Source organism: Spea bombifrons, chromosome 1 (genome assembly GCF_027358695.1).
Source record: "Spea bombifrons isolate aSpeBom1 chromosome 1, aSpeBom1.2.pri, whole genome shotgun sequence".
In the NCBI taxonomy this organism is placed as follows: Eukaryota; Metazoa; Chordata; class Amphibia; order Anura; family Pelobatidae; genus Spea; species Spea bombifrons.
Genome location: NC_071087.1, coordinates 19,686,480 through 19,713,802, shown reverse-complemented (window position 1 = coordinate 19,713,802; position 27,323 = coordinate 19,686,480). Strand labels below are relative to the sequence as shown.

The 27,323-nt window shown below is 39.8% G+C and overlaps 1 protein-coding gene across 1 annotated transcript in view; it reads right to left on the bottom strand.

The window, feature by feature from the left end:
* Positions 1-27,323, bottom strand: part of NWD2 (NACHT and WD repeat domain containing 2) — a 69,783-nt gene that overhangs the window by 23,397 nt on the left and 19,063 nt on the right. The window contains exons 2-3 of the mRNA XM_053458356.1: positions 8,691-8,779; positions 2,793-2,909 (exon numbers count right to left, since the gene is read on the bottom strand). Of these exons, the coding sequence (XP_053314331.1) occupies positions 2,793-2,909; positions 8,691-8,779 (206 nt within the window). The remainder of the gene's footprint in view (positions 1-2,792; positions 2,910-8,690; positions 8,780-27,323) is intronic.

Here is a 27,323-nt window from a genome sequence, read left to right as displayed (position 1 = left end):
ATTTTGCTGTGTTTTGTGCATGCAGATGCTTAATTGGGAAACTAATTAATTAAGAAGAGTAAGGTTGTTAAGGAATATATTTTGTAGAAATATAGTGGAACAAGGATAATCATTGCTTTTGCAGCACTCATGATCGCCAGCCAGCTTGTTCCTAGCCACATAATACCGGCGCACGTATCCCGTCATTGCCCGCACTCATGTCATCATATTGTCACGAGGCCGGCCCTGACAGTCATCATTGGAGTTGTAGTTCATCAGCAGCTGGAGAGTTCTCTGTTGCCTACATGCATGTCTATGCAGTTTACAATAAAACTCGCTGTGTTGGCTGTTTTAGGATAATGCAAAACAAACAGGGTGTTTTCTCCTCTTACTAACAAGGGATAATTGTAATCAAATATTGATCCATGGGATTATATTTCAGTACCACGAGTGGCCATGATGTCTTTCACCTTATCAGCCTTTGCCAGGAAATCTCCCCATCTGGCTAGCTTTTTTTTGCCATTTCCTTCTAGAAACCTAACCCCCATTTTTAACATTCTGTAACTACACTTAAGATATGTACCCCTGTATTTATATATATTTATATATATATATATATATATATATATGTGTGTATATATATATATATTATTTAATATATATATATATTATTTATATATATATATATATATATATATATATATATATATATATTACAAACAGCTATATATTCCTAACAGCTATGTACAATGGGTAAACAGGATCGAGAAGTTATAAAATGTAATGATTTTCATGGCTGTATCCAGTTTACCTCCACGTGTATCATCAGAAGGGTTGTCTTCGCTGTAGCTATTAGTATTTTGAAATCGTGACTCAAGTAATTATATAATATTAAGAACTATAATTTTCCCCTCTGCAACCCTTGACAGCCTACTCTAGAACAATCTGCCCAAACTCAGCGAATGTCTTTTATAAAATGTAAATGACTCAAAAAGGATTAGATGAAGAACTGTAAATATATTATTACTGTGCAGAACCTGTATCGGTAATACTAAAGGCACACAGTGCCAAGAAAACCCAAAGGGAGAAACATACATTTTATATTTCCTTCGGCTTTCATGTTTTGTTTTACTAAGTAAAAAACTCGCCTGGTAGGGTAATATCCATGTTTATATCTTAAGCATCACAAAGGCATTTGTGAAAAAAATATATCCTACTTAAGGACACCAATGGTACTTAAATTCCTTATATTCTTAGATTTTTCATTCTTTCTTGCCAGTCTTTCAATAATGTTTTATTTTCTTTTCAGTTTCATATCGGTAGATCTTCCTCTGACTACTTTGAATCAACATTGCTAATAGGTTCTTGGGAATATGACTTTCCAACCAGGGAAACTGAATCCGCAATGCCTTCTCCTCATACTTCTCCATGCTACGGTACTAAAAAACCTGTATAAAAATGACTTCCATAACTCTAGTACATTGTCTGTCTAGTAGCTATCACATTCCAGGAATCATATTTATTCTTTGAAACTCTTACAATACTTATTTCATTTACAAAACCAAACATTCATCTGTATGGTAAGCAATTCATTGTGTGCACAGCACACCAACGTGTTTTCCCTCTGGAGTTAATGATAATACTGTGGCTATAAAACTCCTGAAAGCTATTGGTACAGGTTAGACTACAGCATCACCTTTCGGAGGCTGCTTCTCTCGCCATCTAATGTAGGAGAAGAGTAATTTGGTTTATAAAAGAAAACATTTTAATTTTACAAGCTTATTGTCAAGGGCTGGATAAATAATGCCAATGGCACAGGTATATAGGAAAGGATAAATATCGATTGAGTGTTGTGGCTCATACGGTCATATTCATCCCTTTCCCAGGGCCAGCCATGCTATGCAAGACTTCTCCAGCCTATAAGGCTTTCTTCTCCCACAACAACTACTGTAAACTACTCTGTTAATGCCTTTAATGCCTTTAATGCCTGTTTGCTGCCAATCCTCATTTTCCATATCTGAACCACTGCCTGAAAATGCTGTTTGTGACTGTATCTACCAAAATAGGTCATGCTGATTACTTTTAAAGGAGAAAACTTGAAAATATGATAGCAGTACATATAAATGTTGATATTCATTTGGGCATGTATCAAGACTTCATAAGAAATGTTTCCAATTTTTTTATGGGTTTTTTTTTGACCATGAAATATGTTTATTAAATTAGCACAATGCATAGTATAAAACATGTTTTCTTTTAATTCATTATGATAAATTCATTTGCCAGTATCTTGATTAAGGGGCATTCTAAATAATGTTACAATGGAAAAACGTCTGAGGATTTCACTGATTCAATGAAACATTAGACATAAATATGTAATATTTCAGTGCAAAAAAAATCATTCACAAATATCTACTGTCAGAATACTGCTTGTCATTTAACATACCATATCATATAATATAAAAAGCTCTGTCAGGACTAATTTGCTGTATTTGTCATTGATTAATAAAGTGTTACAGAAGAAACCTCATATAAGCTAGACCTATTAACATTGATTGGGTAAATGCAGTGATATAATGCATGTCTACTGGGATGGCGACTCTTCACACTGGCTCCAGTTACACAAATAGGGTTTTCACCAGTTCTTTGATTTAGGCACAATAGGTGATTGTTAATATACATTGTGTCTGTTCTGTGGATTTTTATGGATCCTTTATTCTTTAATTTTAAATTCTATGTTTTTTTCTACCAGTGTTTGGATGATCATCTGATTAATAAACACTTTTTTTAAGAACTGCAAATGTAATATTACTCACCACAAAACATGGTCCGGCAGACGTTTTCAGACAGTCTTCTAATAAACGCATACGGGTTTTTTGCAGTTCTGGACAATCCCACTCCTCTGGAGATACGCCCCAGTACAGATCTATGGCCTATAAATTGAAACACAGTAGGTGCTAAAGTCAAGTAAGAATCACTGCCTAGGTAATCACAGAGTAATCCAGGACTGTTCTGAGCAACACCTACAAATATGGGAAACACAGAACATAAGAGGATAAAAAACCCCTCGGCCCACCTACTTTTTTATCTGCTGTAAAATTTCCTTTGGTTTTCTTCAATAGGACAGGGGACCAGCCCCAGAAATAATTGAGTACCATATTACAAGGAACCATCATCGTGCATACGGCAAATGCGGGGTTCCTAGCCCTAATATTTTTTTAGTTTTGTTCGGAATACAGACAAACCATGATTTCAGAAGTATATTCATAAGTCATTAATAAGATACATATGATAACATCACTGTGGCCCATGACATGTAATGGCTTGGAACCAATGGGGAGAACATGTATGAGTATGAAGTATGAAATTAACCATTTTTAAGTTTAAAAAAAAATAAATTACTGAAAACAAAGTTCTTTAAAGCACGGAAATCACTTTCATAGAAGATAATAAACAGGATAAGAAACTTGAGCTAAAACTGTAAGAGGGAGGTTAAGGGAGGGGAAAATGTGTGAGCTGCTGTGAGTGAGTGTATTTATGTATGTGTATGTGTATGGTGTTAGAGTGGCTGTGTATATGTAAGCATGTATGTATAAGTGTATGGTATTAGAGTGGGTTCATGTGTATGTATGTAAAGTGTAGAGCTGTCACTGACCATCTTCATACACATACATTACAACTATCCCCCAACTACCATATTTATACCCCCCACATCATTCCTCCCCACCATCATTTCCATCCCCAAGCATTATCACCCTGTATTGGCACACAAATTTACACATGCACTGTCACACTTACACAAACACACACATACTACTCATCCTACACTAACACACTCATGGTAACACATGTACATATATAACTCATGCTAACAAACATTTATGCTAACACACTTGCACATATGCATTCATCCTTGCACACACTTACACATACATGCTAACACACATGTACACATACACACTCATGCTAGCACACACTCCCTAACACACAAACGCTCATGCTAACAGACACATGCACTCAAGTTAACACACACTTACGCATACACATCCACATAGATACTCACATACTCACCCCACTCTATACCTTCCCAGATGCTTCTTTCACCTGCAGCCACACTTACACTTTTAGTCAGTAAGTCCATCTAAGTCGTGCTGTTCCTTTTTAAAGATCATTTTTCCCCATGCTCCCTGGACTCGCACCCCCATCCTTGGATGGACAGCATCAAGACCAGCCACAGGGTGGGCAGCCCACCAGGAATTTTCTCTGTATCCCGGTAGGCCAGTCTGGCTCTGCTTAGGTTGGGGCAACACAGACCATTTCTATTCAAAACAGCCAAAAGTTGAGTGTTGTAGCTGTAACCCGCTGTAATGTCCCTGTAAAGTCCTCATTCTAATGTTAGTAAAAATGACCGTATGGCTATACGACTTAAACCTTTGTTGTGTGCACCATCTGGAACCAGAGATAAGCAAATTATGATCAGCTACTGCACAATATCATGCAACTGGATCCATTCTTTCAATGGGAGTTAATCAGTAAAATATTGATCACATTTGTACACAATGTTTGTGTTTTTGTCTCTGGAGCTAACATTGTATTTACTAGGCTTTAGATAATTGCCTAATGTTGGGAACTGAATGCAGACAGTTTATACAGGATTAATGTTTCCCTCCCTTAGGCTTTGCTCTTAAGGGAGGTTTACACAGTATACGTAAATGAGCAATTACTATACTATCAGGCTTCATAAATACAGCTCGGCTCCAGCCCGACATCATTAACGTAAATTCATATGAAGCTGAGTTATTGAAAATTGCATATGACTTTGGACTGATGTTTTACCATACCTGGGAACCGATAGCTCACTCAGTCCTGGGTCAAAAGGTGGGGCTAATAATATATGGAGGTCTCTGTCACCTAAAAACAGTAGGCATTAATCTAGAGAACATAAAAAGCCTATGTGGTTTAGCAAACCACAGTTTTAATTTTTTTTATTGCTGTTTCACAGGTTTCCAATGCAAATATGAGAAACATAGAGTATCAAGACACAAACACAGCAATGGCATAAGCCACGCAACCACATTGTAACACAAAGGATTATTATATTTGGTTATACTAATGTTACCAGTTTACTCAATTTCACATTTTATTAATTTTTTACTTTTTCACCGCCAACACGGTCTAATGTTACCCCAACACTGAAGTCATCTTGTGGTCCCACTTTCCAAGGATCTGCTCCAGATAAAAGCTGGTCACTATACCAGGATTTGTATTGAATGGTGCTTTTGATCTGTTGCCAAATAGTGTCATCCATATAGGGACCCCATAAGTTAAAACATATCAGTATGCATGGAAACCCAAAATTGCAGACATAGATCAAAGCACCCCCCAAAATGCAGATTGGACACATAGATCTTGCCATATTTTTTTCCCCCCAAACAGCCTGCCTGTGCCATCGCCCCAAACACCCTGCCTATGCCATCTTTGCCCCCACCTAAGCATACACGTCCATGCTATCACGAACATAAATACATACTCATTATCATGATGTACTCATATCATTACATAATGTGACCTGCTACGTTCCTCCTTCCCTGGGGAGGTAAAAGAAAGATTGCTTGCACATTGTGCAAGCAACACAGAGGTAATCTGCAGGCCTGCGTGAACATGGTCACAGGGGTTGCCCAGGTCACCGTTGTATTTGCAGGCTCAAGGGACAACTGCAATCGGCCCCCAGGAATAATTGGGCCAAGGGCAGCTGTTCCTATTGCCCCATGTTAAAGACAGCCCTGACCTGTGGAATACGAGGTGGGAAGAAGTGGGGTAAAACATTATATGTGGTCTGGACACTATATTATACAGTATATTATTATGTAAGGTCCCTATTGGTGTGGTTAACTGCAATATACATTTTTTATACACAACAATAAGCAAGAATCCCCCATTCTGAAGTCTGCTTAATACAACACTGGTCATATCAACCAATAAACACTCCTTGAGGTCAAGTAGTCTGATCAATGTAAATAAAATGCTTATATTTTTTATTTAGATAATATTGATGAATGTACGAAATAAAATCCAATAATAAAACCCATTAAGAAGAAAAATGTGTGGTTCCAACACATCCAAAGCACTCACAATTACAGCAATGTTATTATGCATAGCAGTGGGTAATGAGGTAATAGCAATATCTCTATTAAGAAATGTGCCAGGTTGTATTAATAAATAATATTATAATGTAAAATGCTATTAGTCAGGAGTTAAAAAAAAACACCAAAGTAAGTCTCTTTCAGAAATACAACATGCATTAGCACTTATTTAATTATCAGCAGTCCTAAGCATACATCCTGAAATTGCCTCAGCAGTTTTTTAATGGCTCTGTATGACTTTTAATTATGTTAATATGACAACTGATGCCTGATCTCCCATGTTTTTGCTTTTTAATCCATTTTATAATGTAATGGCTCTTCTAATAAAATCGCCGCAATCTGAATCTCCTCTATTAGACCATTACGATGTAGGACATCCAATGTTCTCACAGACATGACATTTGACATTGTTCAATGAAAAGACACACATTGCATATTGAAGTTGTTTTAAGGTATTTTAATCTGCATTCTTTAACCTGTTTACCTTTGGTAAATTCTTCCATGGTCCTGTGACAGCCCTTTCTGTACATGCCCCCAAAGACCTTGTAACCGCCTGAAACTAGGCTTGCGCATTCGTTTTTGGACGAATGCGTTTTCATGCTGAATGTTACAGTTTTGTTCATTTGTCCGATTAACGAAGGAATGCAACATTGGACAAAATAAATAGAAAACGAATATACGCGATAAAAAAAATCTTGGTTCATTCATTCATTTGTTTGTCACTGCAGCTACCTTTTAAACTACACTAAGTGGAGAAGAATCTCGCCATTTTGCCTGCACTAAGAGGAGGGGCATTGAGTGAGCTGATCTTCGTTTGTCCAATCAGCGAATTCCTGTCACATTATGCTGAGGGCTTGTCCAATGGCTGTGCTGAGTTTTTCAAAGAAAAGCAGACTAGTAACGAAGAGAGCCTATGTAAGAGCAGAGCAGGCAGAGGATCCATTCGTTACACTGTGACTACTTTATGTGACACTGCTGTGCTGCATCTGAGCATTTAGATTCTTCTGTGTGAGACTTGGTGAACCTCAGCCTGCCATTTCCCACAGTATCTAAGACTCTCTAAAGTTTTCATTTAATTAAGATCATTTAACCAGTCCACTACCATCCTTAACCCTATAACTCTAAGCTAATTTTGATCCTCTTTCTTCCATCCATTGGTCACAAATTCCCTATTGAATTCTATGTGCTTATTTCTTGTTTCCATGGCAACCTGACGAAGGAATGAGATTTCTGAAAAAGAAAATGTTGGCCGAATTTTGTTAAAAAACAAAAACGAACAAGTACTTTCTGCCATGGCCCAAGTTATCTGGTGGTGAGTATACCTCATGAGTAAAGGCACTAGGATATGTGATGGCTGAACACATCTCGTGCAAGCCAAGCAGCTGGGGTCAGCATCAGATTAACAGTGGTGCACATGGCGCAATTGCTCCAGGCCCCTGGCATGCTAACTGGTTTATGCTTCTCACCTGTCCCATGGCGGTCGATTTGATCAAGTCCGGCGACATGGGACAAAGTGATATCGATAAATTAATTTGCAAAGAGGAAGGAAAGAATAGAACTGAAGGAAAAAGATAGCAAGAGGCAGAAAGCAAAGAAAAATGTGGAAAAAGAGGGGAGCACTTGTTTAGCCCTTCAATCACTGTAAGCGTTAAGAAAAATCCTGGCACAAAAAACTTGACCAATTGTGATATTACAATGCTATTACTCATTTTGTTTTTGAAATCCCATTAACATGATTTTAGTTCCCTAATTTTTTTATACACTGTTATTCCTTCATGTAAGCAAAGGGGCCCGTAAATTAGAATATTCTCCGTTACACAGAACTACTAGCCCCTCTCTCTTCTTCACACACTCAGTATAATGGAATTCCAGAGCTGTAATAATTGGCAATTTGTATAATCTGTATATGGAAAGTAATGATTAATTCACAATGATCAGTACACACATACATTAAAGGGACATGATGAGAATTGGTGGAGGGATACATTTCATCTAAGAATTAGCATCTACCTTTAAAGATCACCAAATCATTCACCTAGGTTGTTCAGGACACATTTACAATATATTAATCTGACCCAGTTCAAATTTCGGCAGAAAGTCATAATCCTTTTTAGACAAGAGGTATTAGCACAAAGTCATTGCTTGTTTTTGTGGCGGTAGTGTGAGGGTTTATGCAAAGTTGAACATAATATATTATATATATATATATATATATATATATATATATATGCATATGTTGATATAGATATATATGCTTGCCACCCTAATAGGTAGTGATCAGAAAACCATAAATTATTCAAAACTCAGATAACTCAGTCATAAATCATATATACTGCTATCTCAAAAAAGAATACGTTTAATAATTCTTGTTTTAGGGTGACCAACACATATTCTGTAGCCCTGTGCACTGAATAACACAATGTAGTTCTACAAGAGAATAATATATCAGTAGATTAAAAGCCTATCATGTCTGCCCATTTTTTGAATAATATGGTGGCAATTATTGCAATAGCAGATTTTATCACATAAAATAATCCAATTGGATTTAATTTCAGTGCAATGATGGGGTACCTGGAATTCCATGCCATAATTCTCTCTGCAGAATTCTCTCAACTTGGGATATATTTGCTCTTTTAATGCATTTCTTTCCGCTACTGTATCTGTGAAGAACAAGAAATACAAAAAAAAGTTTCTATTATAATTAGTTTCTATGAATGCAGGCAAAGTAAACTTGTTAAGTGAATTACAAGAACGATACAAATGGATTGAAAATATTCAAAATGTGTGCCTTCATTATATTATAACGCTGCATTAGCTTCCAGCATAATTACATATACTATATAATTTCCTCTTGAAGTGTTCTATTTATATGATTCACACCTTGGCAAGTTACATGCTGTGTTCACTTTCGTAATGTAAGATGTTTCGGAAAGTTGCTTTGTCTGCCTGTTCCTCGGGCATGGAAGTTGCAGTATAAACTGGGGCACATTGTGCCTACAGTGATCTACTATATTAAGCACACTATTGCCTCCAAGACGGAAGAAGTTCCACAATGTACTTGGTTTTCTCTAAAAAGTGCTTCCACTGATATTTAATATTCCTTATACCAGCCAAGCGTCCTTGGATCAGTAGGATGATGATAGGTTTGGACAATGGACATTACGTTCCATCTTTCTGGGCGAGAGAAATAATGACCCATTCTGACTGTTATTGTACTATGTGTTTTACCGGACATTACCAGCACATAAATTAAAGACTAAACATTAAACATGAAGCTTTGGTACTGTATTATTGCACACAAACTAAGTTGCCACATCAAGGCACCCCCCATGAGAGTTGAGAAAGTGTTACTTGGCTAACATAAATCGGCAGGACTTCACAGAGGGTCAATTGGACTTTAATTGGCTGATGTGATCATCCTTGCCGTTACAGAAATAAAACTGTAAAGGGAGGACTAAAATAAGAAATAATTATTTATGCCAGAAAATGTAATGATTTATTCTGCCATTTTAGCTGCCAATTATGTATAACGTGGGAATATTTTTATTATACTATTATTTTGCAATAAACTAACAAATTCTAGGCTTGATTAAGTTACCCAAAACGCAAGAAAAGATTCTTTAAAGTGACTGTGCCACATAAACTGTACAACTATAAACGAATGCCACAATCTGCGTAATGAATTATAGTATTGGCGAAATGCATATACATTTGTATGTTGTGAAAAAAATTGGATGTCTTGTACAATTAAGTTCCCTTAAATTAGCAACATTTAGAGATGGTCTCTAAGGGAATATTTGCTTCTAGGCATAGTATGTGTTTATATCTGTGCCTAATTCACAGTATTTGCCATTGACAGCACAGAACCCCTGTAATTAGGGTGGAATGGAGTAATTAGGATCCATGATAGATCGTTAGGCTGATTAAATAAAATAGAACAGCAAATCTGCTATCTGAGATGTAGTTCATCTCAAATTAGAAAAACACTGCAATTTCTTAGCTCATTAAATAACCCAGCCTCTCGTACGTATTTTTATCTGAAATAAACCCTTTCCGTGGTAAAAAAAAATATGATAAAAAAAAAAAGATTTGGTATAAAATAATCAAGATCATTGAGTTATTTTATCTGTATTAATTAGATAAAGCTTTCACTGTATTTGCCGGCACAACATGTGCATCCTTTATATACATATGAGCTACGGTTCATTATTTAGCTAGTGGCCCTCTATCCACAAAATCAATTTTGTGCAAAGTTAATCATTTTTGCCATGCTGTATTAACCGGTTTCCTTCTGGATCTGACCCAGACAAAGCAGATAAAACCGTGTAACAATTATGCAGAAACATATGCAGTTATCTGCAGCCAATATGGTGATAAGTGCTCTTTTTATAGGCTGCTTCTCGTCACATACATGTAGGCAGGGTTATCTTGTAGAATAGGGGATTATGAATTCCCTAATTTTTTTTACAGGGTAAAAATGTTCCATTTAATTATCTTGCCCCAGCAGAGTATCCCCTGGATCAGCTGGCCATTGTCCTAATGACATTTATCGGGAGGAATGTATTTCAATGGTTAGAGCCCCGCCTCAAAGAGAATTGGTGCATTCGGATTTGTAGAATTTGTAGAGTCCCTAACAAAACAAACAAACCCGTTTCAGTGCCATTGCAACATGTTTTGCCACTATTTCACAAGGGAAAGCGAGAAGGGACTGTGTGTAGAAGGGCACATATAAATAGTTTATCGGTAGATGTAGTCTAAAAAATTGATGGGCTGGTTTTGATGATTATGGCTGTAATTGAGGGGTCCAACAGCCTGTGGGTTTTTTTCTTAAATGTTTCCATTATGGCCAATCAGGCTTATACCGTGTTTCCCCGATAGTAAGACACCCCCGATTGTAAGACGTATCGGGGGTTTCAGAGGGGTCGGCTAATATATGTCTTACTTTCGGGGAAACACGGGGGATTTGCCGGGTCCGCCACTCTAAGGGGCCGGGAAGTCCCCACCAAGGCCGGCCTTACGTGTCTGCGGCCGCACAGGATTTAAATTAAAACATCGGGGTTTTTTTTTTAACTTTATTTAACATCCTCCATGTTAAATAAAGTTTTTTTAACTTTATTTAACATGGAGGATGTTAAATAAAGTTGAAAAAAAACCCCGATGTTTTTATTTAAACCCTGTGCGGCCGCAGACCCCTAAGGCCGGCCCCTTAGAGCAGGGCCGACCTTTGGGGTGTGCGACCGCACAGGGCGCCACACTCCAGGGGGTGCCAACCTGCGGCACCCGGCACCCCTCCAGAGACGGACAGTAATGTCCGCCGCTGGAGGAGCAGGCTCGCAAGGGAGCGGTATCGGAGGTCTTTAACAGACCTCCGGCTCCCTTGAGTGATTTTAAGCCGGGTTGAACCCGGCTTAAAATCACTCAAGGGAGCCGGAGGTCTGTTAATGACCTCCGATACCGCTCCCTTGTGATCTGCGCGGCAACAGCTGTTGTGCGCCGGGGTTTCTTGTCAGATCCCGGCGCACAACACTGAAGCCGCGCCCACCGCTGTCCGTGCCCTCTGACCCGGAAGGAGACAAGAACTGAAGAAGAGGAGCGAAGAGGAGGAAAAGAAGCTGAAAGAAGAAAGGAAAGGTAGGAAAGCATTAAGTGAGAGTGGATTGGTGTATATGTGTGTGTGGATTGGTGTATGTGTGTGTGGATTGGTGTATATGTGTGTGGATTGGTATATGTGTGTGGATTGGTGTATATGTGTGTGTGGATTGGTGTATATGTGTGTGTGGATTGGTGTATATGTGTGTGTGGATTGGTGTATATGTGTGTGGATTGGTGTATATGTGTGTGGATTGGTGTATATGTGTGTGGATTGGTATATGTGTGTGGATTGGTATATGTGTGTGGATTAGTGTATATGTGTGTGGATTTGTGTATACGTGTGGATTGGTGTATATGTGTGTGGATTGGTATACGTGTGGATTGGTAGGTGTGTTGATTGGTAAGTGTGTGAGAGTGATGGGTGTTATGCTGTACCATTTCCAATGTCTTTTTCATGATCTAATTATGCTCTAAAAGTACATCATAACTCCCATCACTCTCAATTTTTTCCCAATATAAGACATACCCCGAAAGTAAGACATAGTGGGGCTTTTAGGGATAAAAAGAAAGTAAGACACTGTCTTACTTTCGGGGAAACACGGTATATATATATATATTTATATTAACATTTAAACCATTTTTAAAAGAAGTTAATTGAATACATGCTATGTTCGCCTGACACACCTGATGTTCTCAGGGGTGAAAAATAACTAGGTTCTCCTTTTCTGCTGCCAAGATGAGAGATATGTCTGTGCAGAGCGGGTGAAGAACAATCCCAGTGTCTTTCTTAGGAATGTGCGAGTCTTCTAGGGATTTGGCCACTGTTTAGTGTACCTATCTTGTGCAGATGGAGGCATTGAGAGGTGTGACTTTTTCAACCCTGAGAAAGCCTTCAATAGGCGAAGTGCATCAGGGGAACATAAGGTGTGTTATTGAGGGTCTATTATAATAATTTTTTGGAACAATTTTTGTTTGAAGTGTTTTTAAATACACCCACTGGCCACTTTATTAGGTACACCTTGCTAGTACTTAGTTGGAACCCTGTTTTGCCTTCAGAACTGGCTTCATTCTTCATGGCATGCTTTCTACAAAGTGCTGGAAACATTCAATTGGTGCTAAGGGGCCCAAAGTGTTCCAAGAAAATGTGCCCTGCATAATTACAACACCACTTCATGTTGTTTACGCCATATTCTGACCCTGCCATCCGAATATCGCAGCTGGAATCGAGACTCATCAGACCAGGCAACGTTTTTCCAGTCTTCCATTGTCCAATTTTGGTGAATTGTAGCCTCAGTTTCCTTTTCTTAGCTGACAGGAGTGGCACCCGGTGTGGTCTTTTGCTGATGTAGCCCATCTGCTTCAATGGTCGACGTGTTGTGCGTTCAGAGATGGTATTCCCCATACATTGGTTGTAACGAGTGGTTATTGGAGTTAGTGTTACCTTTCTGTCATCTTGAACCAGTCTGCCCATTCTCCTCCGACCTCTGACCATCTTCGTCGACACAATTGCTGCTCACTGGATATTTTCTCTTTCTCAGACCATTCTGTGTAAACCCTAGAGATGGTTGTGGGTGAAAATCCCAGTAGATCAGTGGTTTTCAAAATACTCAGATCAGCCCATCTGGCACCAACAACATGCCATGTTCAACGTCACTTAAATCCCCTTTCTTCCCCATTCTGATGCTCGGTTTGAACTTCAGCAAGTTGTCTTGACCACCTCTACATGCCTAAATTAATTTAGTTGCTGCCATGTGATTGGCTAATTAGCTATTTGCCTTAACAAGCAATTGAACAGGTGTACCTAATAAAGTGGCCAGTGAGTGTACATTTTGATATATATGTGGTACTGCAAGTATCTCACACTCTTTGCTGAGTCACTTGGAAATTTTGGTTTTATCACCCAGTGCCTGATGAGCTATGGTCTCAAGTTATGTCACATTTCTGTGTTTTCACGAAATATGACATTCCCAAAAGTGATGTTGTGCTAGTGTCAGTCAACGCAGACAACATAGACAAAAATCCAGCCCAAGGGTATTGAATGTCTAACTGAATTTACAAAGGAACTGCAAGCCCGCTATTATCTTCTGCTTCTGGTATCATAAGGTTTGTTTACTAAAAGTAGAGTTGTGGTTTCAGCAATCTCACTTCACTATTTATTATAAAAGGCCAGCCGTCAAAGGTGTCTACAGCAAAAAGGGCTGAGCTGGCCCTGCACAATGCATAATTTAATTGGCGAGGATATTGACGAAACATAAGCTGAGTGGGGTTGGATTTTCAGAATGTATAGTAAAGTCAAGGAAACCACAACACTTGCAATCTTCTGTAAGGATAAATATTTTCATCAAGGCTTTGTTGACTGCAGTTTAAATGATAAAACCTGCGGCCCTCCAGCTGCTGCAGGACTACATCTCCCATCCTCCTCAGCCAGCCCCTTAGCTGAAAGAGCATTATGGGAGATGTAGTCCTGCAGCAGCTGGAGGGCCACAGGTTGGACCCCCCTGTGATAGTGGATATTCAGTGGCAGGTTGAGCTATGGTTTTCTCTGAGATGTGACATCACCTACTTAAATTAAATTTAAGTTTGCCTGTAATGTATTATGTCAGATAAATCCTTGTTTGGGCAGGGGGTGTCCCTCTGATGCAAACCACTAAACAAATTGAATCTTACTACACTTCAGCTTTGCTCCAGATCATTTTCTTTAAACGAATCTGAATGTGACATACAGAATCTTTATTTGGGTACTGAATTATTTTGTAGTCTTTAAAGATAATTTTGAAGAGAAGTGCCCTGAACTGGAAATATCCATGAGATCTGTGACCTACATATACTGGAGACAGGCTTGTTTCTTACTAACGTGCATGGAAGGGTTTTGGATAGTTGTAAATTATGGGAAGATTTTATCATTGAAACAATACAGCGAGATGTGCTTTGGTGCAGTGCATTTATTATAAATCTAGACGTATTACAAAATAATGTATTATTCACACATATTGCTCGTTCAGATATTATTTCTGATTCCCAAACACCCTTTCAGCAATGCCTGAAGTGCTATTGCCACCATGATTTGCTGTGAGCAGTAGTTGCCATTCTAGAATTTAAAGGGACAGTGCTAAGACCCCTAAAGCCCCTCCAATTAAGAATGTACATTAAGTTACTTTGTAAGTTATATGGTGAAGGAGGTCCCTTGTCAACTCTTCCTCATATGAATGAACCATAGTAATATGAATTTGTCATTGGTGAGATTGTGTGACTCTGTAGACCTCGTCAAAAGACGATTGTCAGTTTGTCCCCATAGAGCTTATAAGGATTTATTACTTTTGTGAAGCACGCAATGATAACTAAATGAATTTTTCCCAGGCCAAGCTTTTCTGCAGGAATGTACAGACAGTGTACCATTGACAATGGAAAAACATTGCACAACCTAAAACTGACCCTACTGGTAAAAATTAGAATCTAGATGTGTTCACAGACTAATGCTTGATGATAATGATTAAGAAAAACACTCAAAGAAGTTTCGATCAAGTGGTGCATGTGATTCTTGTGAAGATTCTTTAATCAAATAAATCATAAAACGGATCTCATTAATAGGGTAAAAGAGATGTGATTTACATTTTATTAGAAAAAACACAATGTTGTCATGTATTTGGATCAAGAAGAGGAAACAATTCCTGAGAAAGAACATACATTTTCCTTTTCTTACACCGTTGCCATTATTAAAACACACAATATGCACAAAAGTATTAGATCACACCTCTTCGCGGAATGGGTTTCCATGGCCAAGCAGCTGCATGCAAGCCCCACATAACCAAGGACAATGCCAAGGGTCGGATCGAGTGGTGTAAACCACGCCGCCACTGGACTCTGGAGCAGTAGAAATGTGTTTTGTTTAGTGATGGATCACGCTTCTATGTTTCTGATGGGAGAGTCTGGGTTTGGTGGATGCCAGGAGAACATTATCTGCCTGACTGCATTGTGTCAACTATAAAGTTTGGTGGAGGAGAGATAATGGTACTGGGCTTTTTTTCAGGAGTTTGGCCCCCAAATTTGAATGCCTCATTGTACCCAGACACTATGGACAATGCTATGCTTCCAACTTTGTGGGAACACTTTGGGTAAGGCTCTTTTCTATTCCAACATGACTGTGCCCCACTGCACAAAGCAAGGTCTATAAAACATGGTTGAATGAGTTTGGCATCGAAGAACTTGACCGGCTGCACAGAGCCCTGACCTCAACCCCATCGAACATCCAAGCCTTCTGTACAACATCAGTGCCTCACTTCACAAATGCTCTACTGGATGAATGGGCAAAGAATCCCACAGAAACTCTCCAACATCTTGTGGAAGCTGTTAGGCTAGATTTCCACTTGGTTTTTTTTTTGCTAAAAACGCCCATAAAAACGCCAATAGCGCCACCTGGCGTTTTTTTTTTAAAAACGGCTGCAGCCAGATGTTAGCTGTTCTTCAATAGGAAATCGCAAAATGCCATTTCCACTTGGCATTTTTCTGTTTGGCGTTTTTTCAGTCCTCTTTGGCGTTTTTCTGCTTTTTTGGGCTCTGTGGCAGTTTTTCAAAATCGCAGCATGTTGACACTCTGGCGTTTTTTGCAAGAAATCTTGGCGTTTTTCTCCAATAGAAGTCTATGGGAGAGAAAAAGCGCCATGTGGGTTTATTGCCTTGGCGTTTTTTATGGCGTTTTTTCCACAGTTACAATGCAGAGGATGGACCCAGTATCTGTGTGTCCTACGAGAAATAGGCTGGAAACAAACAGTTTCACACAAAACAAAGTCCTGGACTGGTTCATATTGAATTTTACACCATTTGGAACAAACATGCCATTACAAACAAACATACGCGACCGGATCCTGCGTGCCAAAAGCAACAGCAAACAATTTGCACCATCATTTGGGGCCAATCTTCCCAGAGGAGCAGACATTCGAAATAAAGCATGCCTTACAAACCACAGAAAAGAGACAAAAGGGTCTACCAAGTAAATGACAGCAGGAGAGGGCAGATACTTGCCATTTATCCTAATCCCTTTTAGCTGGGTGAAACTTCTAACTTGTAAAGGCTGGAAAAACTGCCTAAGGTCAAAAAAAGCAATTTCCACAGAAAGGCTAAAACGCCAGAAAAAACTCCAGAAAAAACGCCAAAACGCAGGTAAATGCAGTGGCAGTTTTCTTGGCGTTTTTCCTGGCGTTTTTCATCAAGAAAAAAACGCAGGACAAAAACCCAAGTGGAAACCTAGCCTTATAGCTGCAAAGGGGGACCAACTACATATTAATGTCTATGTATTTAGAATACGATGTCATAAAAGTCCCTGTTGGTGTAATGGTCAGGTGTCCCAATACTTTTGCCCATATAGTGTATACAAGGTATAGTAAAATGAATAATAAAACAAAATATAACATTCTAAATACATCCATATGTCCAAACAGAATTTTCCATTTACCATTCGCTGCTCCCGACATATAAATATATATATATATACGTACCTGGGCCTTTTTATTATTTATTGATTGACATAACACCATTACATTCAGCAGAAATGTACAAGAGGTAAACCGTACATAACAAGTAGGGCATCAGATAACAATCTGGACTTACAGAAACAATATCATTTCTATTTAAAAAATATTCCACACAAAATGCCACTTGCTTACTCATTTATACAGGTAAAAACTCGTTTGCCCACAGACACACACGCAATAAACAGCCATCAGGCAGGTAATGACATGCATACATCAAATAGCATTTGTGAAAATGCTCACGTCATTTTGAATTACTGGAAGTATGTGCAGCTGAGCCGCTATGTATGAGCGCTGCACAGCTGCTCCTGGTGTTCTAATGAATGACCTTGTATCCAGTCCTAGACAGCCTGCCAAATTTTAGTCACCTCCTTTTGATCCTTTGTGTTCTAATCATACTACATGGTGAATGCTCCGATGCTTTGGTGCACTGTAGCTGTATGAAATGTCTATGTTGCCAATAAAATCCAAATTACCAGGTTGTGTTCAGTGAACATCGATGGGTGCATCAGCCACACAGGCATCATGTATTGTAGTTGCTCTACTTATATTTTGATATATCTATGGAGTTTGGGTATTAACCCCTTAATGACAAAGCCCTTACATGTACGGGCTCAAAATGCATTATTTTCAATGGGTTTAGGGACCACCCATTGTCCTTAAGGGGTTAATGTTGCGGGTCTTTACAAAAGATAGTAGTTTACCATTTCTGGGGGATATTTTCGCATGCGTATCCAAGAAATAATTTTCTTATGTTAACATCAGATATCTTTGAGAAAAGAAACATGTAAAAATCCAGGGCAGCGCTGGCACTTTAAGGCCAGTGGTTACCTGATGACATTAGTGTGGTCAACATAGAAACATTAAAAATTATGGCAGATAAGAACCATTCAGCCCTTGCAGTCTGCCCAACCTCTAAATACTTTCCTTAGTCTCTGACCTTATCTTATACCTAGCTTAGCCTTTTGCCTATCCCATGCTTGCTTAAACACCTTCTCTGTATTCACATCAACCGCTTCTGCTGATAGCCCATTCCATGCATCTACTACCCATTCAGTAAAGTAATATTTCCTGATGTTACTTTTAAACCCCCCTCTAGCTTAAGACTATGTCCTCTTGTTGTGGTAGTATTTCTCCTTTTAAGTAAACACTCTTCCTTTATCATGTTGACTCCCTTTAAGTATTTTAATCTTCCTATCATATCCCCCCTTGTCATATTCCCCCTGTCTTTCTTCCAGGCTATATATGTTAAGATCCTTTAACCTGTCCTGGTAAGTTTTATCCTGTAATCCATGAATAATTTTAGTAGACCTTCTCTGAACTTTCTCCAACATTTCTATATCCTTCTGGAGATACGGTCTCCAGTACTGTACACAATACTCCAAGTGAGGTCTCACCAGTGATCTGTACAGCGGCATGAGCACTTCCCTCTTTCTACTGCTAATACCTCTCGCTATACAACCAATCATTCTGCTAGCATTACCTGCTGCTCTACTGCATTGTCTGCCTACCTTTAAATCTTCAGAAATAATTACCCCTAAATCCCTTTCCTTGCACGTTGAGGTTAGGACAGTATCAAATATTCAATACTCTGCCCTTGGGTTTTTATGCCCTAGATCAGTGATGGGCAACCTTTTTGGCGTGGTGTGTCAAAAATCGGCAAAAAATCGAGCATAACTCGCGTGGTGTGTCACTTCGACAAAAAAAACATAATTTTGCGCAATTTATAGTTTAAACTACAAAAATGTATAATTGCAATATATAATTGTATTTAATAAACCAAAAACAAATTATTTAACATACCTGCTTAGTAACTACTTACCTTTCAGGAGTCCTGCGGTGGGGGTGCAAGGCCTCTGTCTCCCAGCTCTGCCACTGTATGGAACAGTATAGAGTGATGGGAGTTATGATGTACTTTAGAGCATAATTATATAATGAAAAATACATTGGAAATGGTACAGCATAACACCCAGTGGCGTCGCTACAGGGGGGCAAGGGGGGGCAATTGCCCCCCTAGGATATTCCTTGCCCCCCCTGTTGCCCCCCCGCCGAAATTGGAGCCACCCAGGACAGTCCCATTGACTGCTAACAACGGCATGGTGCCGTCGCTAGCAGTCACAGTCAGGTGCTAACGACGGTACCATGCCGTCACTAGCACTACCTTACCTTGATGGAGGTCTGTGGACCTCCATCACCACCTACCACCCGATCCGGCCGGTGACGGCACGCGCGATGACGCGATGACGTCACCGCGCAACTTTATTAATATCTGACAATTGTCAGTTAAAGCGGTATGGGGGCATTCTGCTTAGATGCCTGTATCTCAGGCATCTAAGCAGCTACAGACCTCCAACATATACCGTTGGAAAGGTAATCGCCTCACCTTTCCAACGGTATATAGCTTGTAAAAGAATTTAAAAAAATTACGTTAACAAAATGTAAAAAAAATGATTTAAACATAAAGTAGTTAAACTTTAAAAAAAATAAAAAGTTTAAGTATTCTAGCTAAATGATCACTGTGGTAGCCAATGTTACCTCAGCGATCATATAGCTATAAAAAGTCACATTCCCTTTTTAAAAATGGCCGATACTAATTTTTAATCCCATGATCCCTTTGATCATGGGGTTAAATTTAGCCAACGGTAGAGGGAAGCAAATTTTGAAATCCTGATGAACTGCAAATATTATTAAAATCAGCCATTTAGCCTGTGCGGTACGTAAGTTAACCATCTCATCCCTGGAGCGCCTTGCATTTTTACTGCAAAACTTATTTTTGCTGTAAAAGTGATTTTTTTTTTCTCCCTTTACCATCATTTCTTTGGGATTGTAAGGGGAAAGAATGGTGTGTGCTTATGTGAGTGAATCTATGGAAAGTATGGTGTGTGCTTCTGCGAGTGAATGGAGATATGAAAGGCGTGTGAATGATCAGTAATTAGGGTTGAAGCCTTGACATAGCATTACTGCTCATGTAGGAAGTTAAATTATGGCACAAAAAGTACACATTTGCAAGAACTACACACTTTGGCGCATCAAATGAGGGGCTGCATGTGTTTCTAGCACAAACATGGAGTGCGCTAGACACAAATGAACATGTCGCTATGGATAGAAAAAACATATTTTCTAGCCAAAGCGACATATTCCATCATTATTTGTGCACTCAACTTTTGTCCTAGAAATACAATACAGCCCCTCATTTGAAGCTCCAAGGGAGCGTAGTTTCTTAAAATGGATGAATTGTCTGAATGAGGGAGAGCATGAGTTAATGTGTGGATGAATTGTCTGAATGAGGGAGAGCATGAGTTAATGTGTTTGTGTGTATCATAGATGTATAATTGTGGAAGGGCAAAGATGGTACTAGCAGGATGTTTGAGCCTTGGGGACCGAGATGGCACAGGCCGGGTGTATATGGGACAAAGATGGCAAATCGTATGTGTGTTATCTGGGTGCTGGCCAGGTTCTATGTGGGCAGTGTGGACGCCAGGGCTTGCTTTGGGGTGTGCATCCTGTGATCTATGCCTGTAATTTAGGGGGTTTTAAATATACCTTTAATGCTGTGTTTTTATGTGAATTCCAATTGATCTATACCTGCAAAGCTGGGTTTCTGTGTTATTCTGTAGATCCATATCTGCTATGCTATGTTTCCATACATTATTTATGTATACCTGCAAATACAGGGTTTGTATGTCTTGTTCAGTTGATTAATACCTGCAATGCTGTTTCCATGTATTTATTTGATCTATACCTGCGATGCTACGTTTCATATATTATTATTGTATACCTGCAAATACAGGATTTGTATGTCTGATTCTGTTTATTTGAAATATACCTTCAGTGCTGAGATCACAAGTGAATTTAAATTGATCTATACATGCAAAGCTGGGTTTGTGTGTTAATGTGTTGATCTATACCTGCTATCGGCAGCAGGGTCTAATATTTATATATATATATATATATATATATATATCGTCAGCAGGGACTAATATTAATATATATCGGCAACTGGGGCTAATATTAATATATATGGGCAGCAGGGGCTGATATATATGTATATCAGCAGCAGGATCTAATATTAGGCCCTGAAATCATTTAGTGCAAAAGTTAAGGTATTGTGTTGTTTAAAGGATTTCAAGGATTAGTCGTACTAAATTGTGGCTTCAGGCTTCCCATGTTGAATGATCAAGTATTGTATTGTCCAATAACAAAAGTATCATTCCATAGCACATTACTTTTGGCAATATATATATATATATATATGTGTGTGTGTGTGTTTTTTCAGTGGTATCATTTAATGGTGGAAATTATTAATGCCCCCCCAGTTTGACCGTGGTATCTTGTGTGCCCCCCCTATATATTGTTTCTAGAGTCGCCACTGATAACACCCATCACTCTCACACACTTACCAATCCGCACACATATACCAATCCACACACATATACCAATCCACACACATACCAATCCACAAACACATACCAATCCACACACATACACCAATCCACACACATACACCAATCCACACACATACACCAATCCACACACATACTAATCCACACACATACCAATCCACACACATACACCAATCCACACACACATACCAATCCACACACATACACCAATCCACACACACATACCAATCCACACACATACACCAATCCACACACATACACCAATCCACACACATACACCAATCCACACACACATACCAATCCACACACATACACCAATCCACACACATACACCAATCCACACACATACACCAATCCACACACATACTAATCCACACACATACCAATCCACACACATACCAATCCACACACATACCAATCCACACACATACACCAATCCACACACATACACCAATCCACACACATACACCAATCCACACATATACCAATCCACACACATATACCAAGCCACACACATATACCAATCCACACACACATACCAATCCACACACATACACCAATCCACACACATACACCAATCCACACACATACACCAATCCACACATATACCAATCCACACACATATACCAAGCCACACATATATACCAATCCACACACACATACCAATCCACACACATACACCAATCCACACACATACACCAATCCACACACATATACTAATCCACACACATACCAATCCACACATACCAATCCACACACATACACCAATCCACACACATACACCAATCCACACACACATACCAATCCACACACACATACCAATCCACACACACATACCAATCCACACACATACACCAATCCACACACATACCAATCCACACACATACCAATCCACACACATACACCAATCCACACACATACACCAATCCACACACATACACCAATCCACACACACACACACACCAATCCACACACATACACCAATCCACACACACATACCAATCCACACACACATACCAATCCACACACACATACCAATCCACACACACATACCAATCCACACACATATACTAATCCACACACATACCAATCCACACATACCAATCCACACACATACACCAATCCACACACATACACCAATCCACACACATACACCAATCCACACACATACTAATCCACACACATACCAATCCACACACATACCAATCCACACACATACACCAATCCACACACATACACCAATCCACACACATATACTAATCCACACACATACCAATCCACACATACCAATCCACACACATACACCAATCCACACACATACACCAATCCACACACACATACCAATCCACACACACATACCAATCCACACACACATACCAATCCACACACATACCAATCCACACACACATACCAATCCACACACATACCAATCCACACACACATACCAATCCACACACACATACCAATCCACACACATACCAATCCACACACATACCAATCCACACACATACCAATCCACACACATACACCAATCCACACACATACACCAATCCACACACACACACACCAATCCACACACATACACCAATCCACACACACATACCAATCCACACACACATACCAATCCACACACATACCAATCCACACACATACCAATCCACACACATATACTAATCCACACACATACCAATCCACACATACCAATCCACACACATACACCAATCCACACACATACCAATCCACACACATACCAATCCACACACATACACCAATCCACACACATACCAATCCACACATACACCAATCCACACACATACACCAATCCACACACATACACCAATCCACACACATACACCAATCCACACACACACACCAATCCACACACATACACCAATCCACACACACATACCAATCCACTCTCACTGTATGCTTTCCTACCTTTCCTCTTTTCTCCTTACAGCTCCTTTTCCTGCTCTTCGCTCCTCTTCTTCAGTTCTTCTGTCTTCTCTGTCTTCTTCCGGGTCAGAGGGCACGGACAGCGGTGGGCGCGGCTTCAGTGTTGTGCGCCGGGATCTGACAACAAACCCCGGCGCACAACAGCTGTTGCCGCGCGGATCGCAAGGGAGCGGTATCGGAGGTCTTTAACAGACCTCCGGCTCCCTTGAGTGATTTTAAGCCGGGTTCAAGGGAGATCCTTGAACCGGCTTAAAATCACTCAAGGGAGCCGGTGGTCTGTTAAAGACCTCCGATACCGCTCCCTTGCGAGCCTGCTCCTCCACCGCCCCGCCCCCCGCTAGGTACGCTACTGCACGTCCCGCCCCCCCTTTTTTGGGGGGGTGACACGCGCAGGATTTCCTGCGATTCATCCTCGGCTCCTGCACGGCCGCCGAGGATGAAAGAATCTGTGGTGGAGGTCCTCCAGCACAGATTCTTTCATCCTCGGCGGCCGTGCAGGAGCCGAGGATGAATCGCAGGAAATCCTGCGCGTGTCACCCCAAATGGCTACGCGTGTCAGCACTGACACGCGTGTCATAGGTTCGCCATCACTGCCCTAGATGCATTACTTTGCATTTATCCACATTAAATGCCAATTGCCACAGTTCTGACCATGTTTCCAGTTTACCTAAATCATTTGCCATTTGGCTTCTCCCCCAGCAACATCAACCCCGTTGCGGCAAAAAGACATACCTTACCATCACGACCTTCTGCAATATCACTAATAAAAATATTAAAGAGAATGGGTCCAAGTACAGACCCCTGAGGTATGTGGATGTCATAGCATTTGAGACCCAAATTCATCAGTAAGGTCCCTTTGGTAATAAAATAATAAAATAATTGGTGGGTTTTTTTTTTCTTCAAATTATTCTAAACACATCCTACGCCTTACTTTTTTTTCTCAGCATGTTATTTTATTCCATTTCCCCTTCCACTAAACTATTTAATAGTTCATGTGTTGGCTTTCAGGACTTGGGATGCATGCCGTTATGTCTAAAAATACTCATGATCTACTAGCATTCTGTAGGAAGCTCTACTCTCCAAGGTGCTGAAAATGGTTTGATGTACACAATATGTACAATTTCAAATCATGGAACACATGCAGATGTGCTAATTTAGTTCTGTTTTCTTTATAAAGCATAATTAGCAATAAAATTGTTAGAATTCTATGCATACATTTGCAATGAATTTGACATAGAGATTTCCACTGGTTGTATAATTGTAGAATTTTAATTTTAAGCATGGGGGGGTGGGGGGTTCCTTCACCCCCCCCACTATAACTTATGTTATATAAATGAATGCAAAAAAAGAGATTTGTCTTTGCAATGACATTACTTTGAATAATATTAAGAAACAAAAAGTGAGTAGACAATCCACCACTCAATCAATCTTGCAGACTATCCTTCCAGAAGGAAAAAAATACAATAAAATTGATTAAACTGACAGGCAGTGCATGGAACGTGTGAATTATATTAGCCAGACTGCTTGTCTTTGTCTGCCACTAATCTATATGTTTACCGAAAACATGTTGCAGTTCTGATTGTTGATTGGACCACCTGTGCTTACCATAATGTCGCCATTGATGGAAGAAAGCTACAGATCGTTTCTTTGCAATTTGTTTTGACTTTGGTAAAAAAAAAAACCTGTTTACCTGTTGGAGGACATATTTTATAATTTTATGCAAAATGTGGGTGGGGGGAGATACCAAATGTACCGTATTTGCTCGATTATAAGACAAGGTTTTTTCCAGAGCAAATGCTCTGAAAAATACCCCTCGTCTTAAAATCGAGGTCGTCTTCTAATCAGACCTCATTCTGCTTCGGCCGTGCTGCTTACCGGTCTTTGATCGCGAGCAGCGTCTCTGCTATTAGCAGCAGGAAACAGGAAGCTAGCACAGTCCTCACATAACTCTACCTCCCCCCTCCTTCCTCTGGGGGCGGGGCCAGAGAAGTTGCTCGCACAGCCGGGCCCCTGCAGAAGTCTTCGAGTGGGAGATTTGCAGTTCAGGTAAGGGGGTGGGGGGTTTGAGTGTGTGTGTGTGTATGTGTGATTAATGGAATGAATGAGTATTTAAATGTTTGTGAATGAGTGTGTGTGATAGCATGGATGTGTAAGGGGGGTGGGGGTGGTAGCATGGCATAGGGAGGCTGTAATCACACTTCTAACATCCCCAGGTTCCAGCATGTACTGGCTGCCTTGGCTTGATAGGAGTGTGATTGCTGTTAGCAGTATATATATATATATATATCTATATATATCTCCAGAATGCATTTTAACCCCCTATATGCCACTCAGCCCCATGATATGCCTTTTAACCCCCTATATGCCAGAGTGGCATATAGGAGTATAAGGCATATCATGGGGCAGAGGGGCATATAGGGGATTAAAAGGCACATCATGGGGCAGAGTGGCAAATAGGGGGGTATAAGGCATTTCTGGGGCAGAGTGGCAAGCCTGGGGGCAGATGTGCATAACTGGGGGGGGGCAGGTTGGCAAATAAAAGGAAATAAAAAATATATTTTTCTCAATCATAGCTTTTATTAAATATGAAAATTAGTTTACATGAATTAATATTTACTAGTAAAACTTTTTTTCCTATAGGGTAGTCTTATATTCAGGCTTTTTGTTTTTTTCCTAAATTAATATTTTGATTTTGGGGGGTCGTCTTATAATCAGGGTCGTCTTATAATCGAGCAAATACGTTATATTCAGAATCCTTCTACGCATTTGGATAAACAAAAAATTTAAAAAATAATTAATAGGTAATAGCCATCATAATACACAATCCTGATTATTCATTACGATAATGTCGAGGATAAGTACAGTTAGTGCCTGCAACTGAGGTTTAGGTCTATACTGAGCTAGAATATACAAAGACCAATTAAGGACACTAGAGCCTATTGGGCAGAAAAGATGCATTCTCCCCACGGCCCCTCCGTGTGCTGCATTGTGATTTATGCAGCTCCCTGCACCGCACATAGGAACTCAGAGCATAATGTTCTAGGGGAAGTGGGGCTCACTTGGTGTAGGGGGTACTGCGGCAGAGGTATCTGCAGATACTCAGACAGACTCCATTTCTGGAGTATGATACAGCGATAGCGGATGGGGCTTCTCATTTCCTGTCACGTGACAGAATCAGCCAGAAAGAGGCTCCTTTAATAGTCACATTCACCTTGCATGGAAAGCTCAAAAGCTCAGAGTTACTGTCTGAATCCCTAAGACAGCAGCATTTAATGAAGAGAGATCAGAGATACTCAATGCAAGCAGACCCTTGGATCCATCTGTAATGAAGTCAGAGTGTGTGTGTGTACTTAAGTTGGAATGTGTGTCGATGAATTAGACTTGTGCATTCAGGTTCATATGAATTGTACATTTACCATATTTTGTTTTGGTAACAAGACCAGACCCCCCCCCACAAATCGAATGAAAACAATGCAAAAAGCTCAGAATTTTTGTCCAGAATTTGTGGGTCTACATGCTTCTGCCCATTTCTGTACCCCACCCAACTAAATGCCACGCAGAAGATGTGTTGGGCCAAATACATCTTTGTGCATGTGATATACTCAGTACTGGAGCTGAGGTGGCATGGCCAACATTGTGGGTGGTGGCATGTTCATTGATTTCAATAGGAGCAATTTCCTGCCACTGATCTTTTTTTTTTTTTTTTAAAGAACCCAGCTTTACGTACA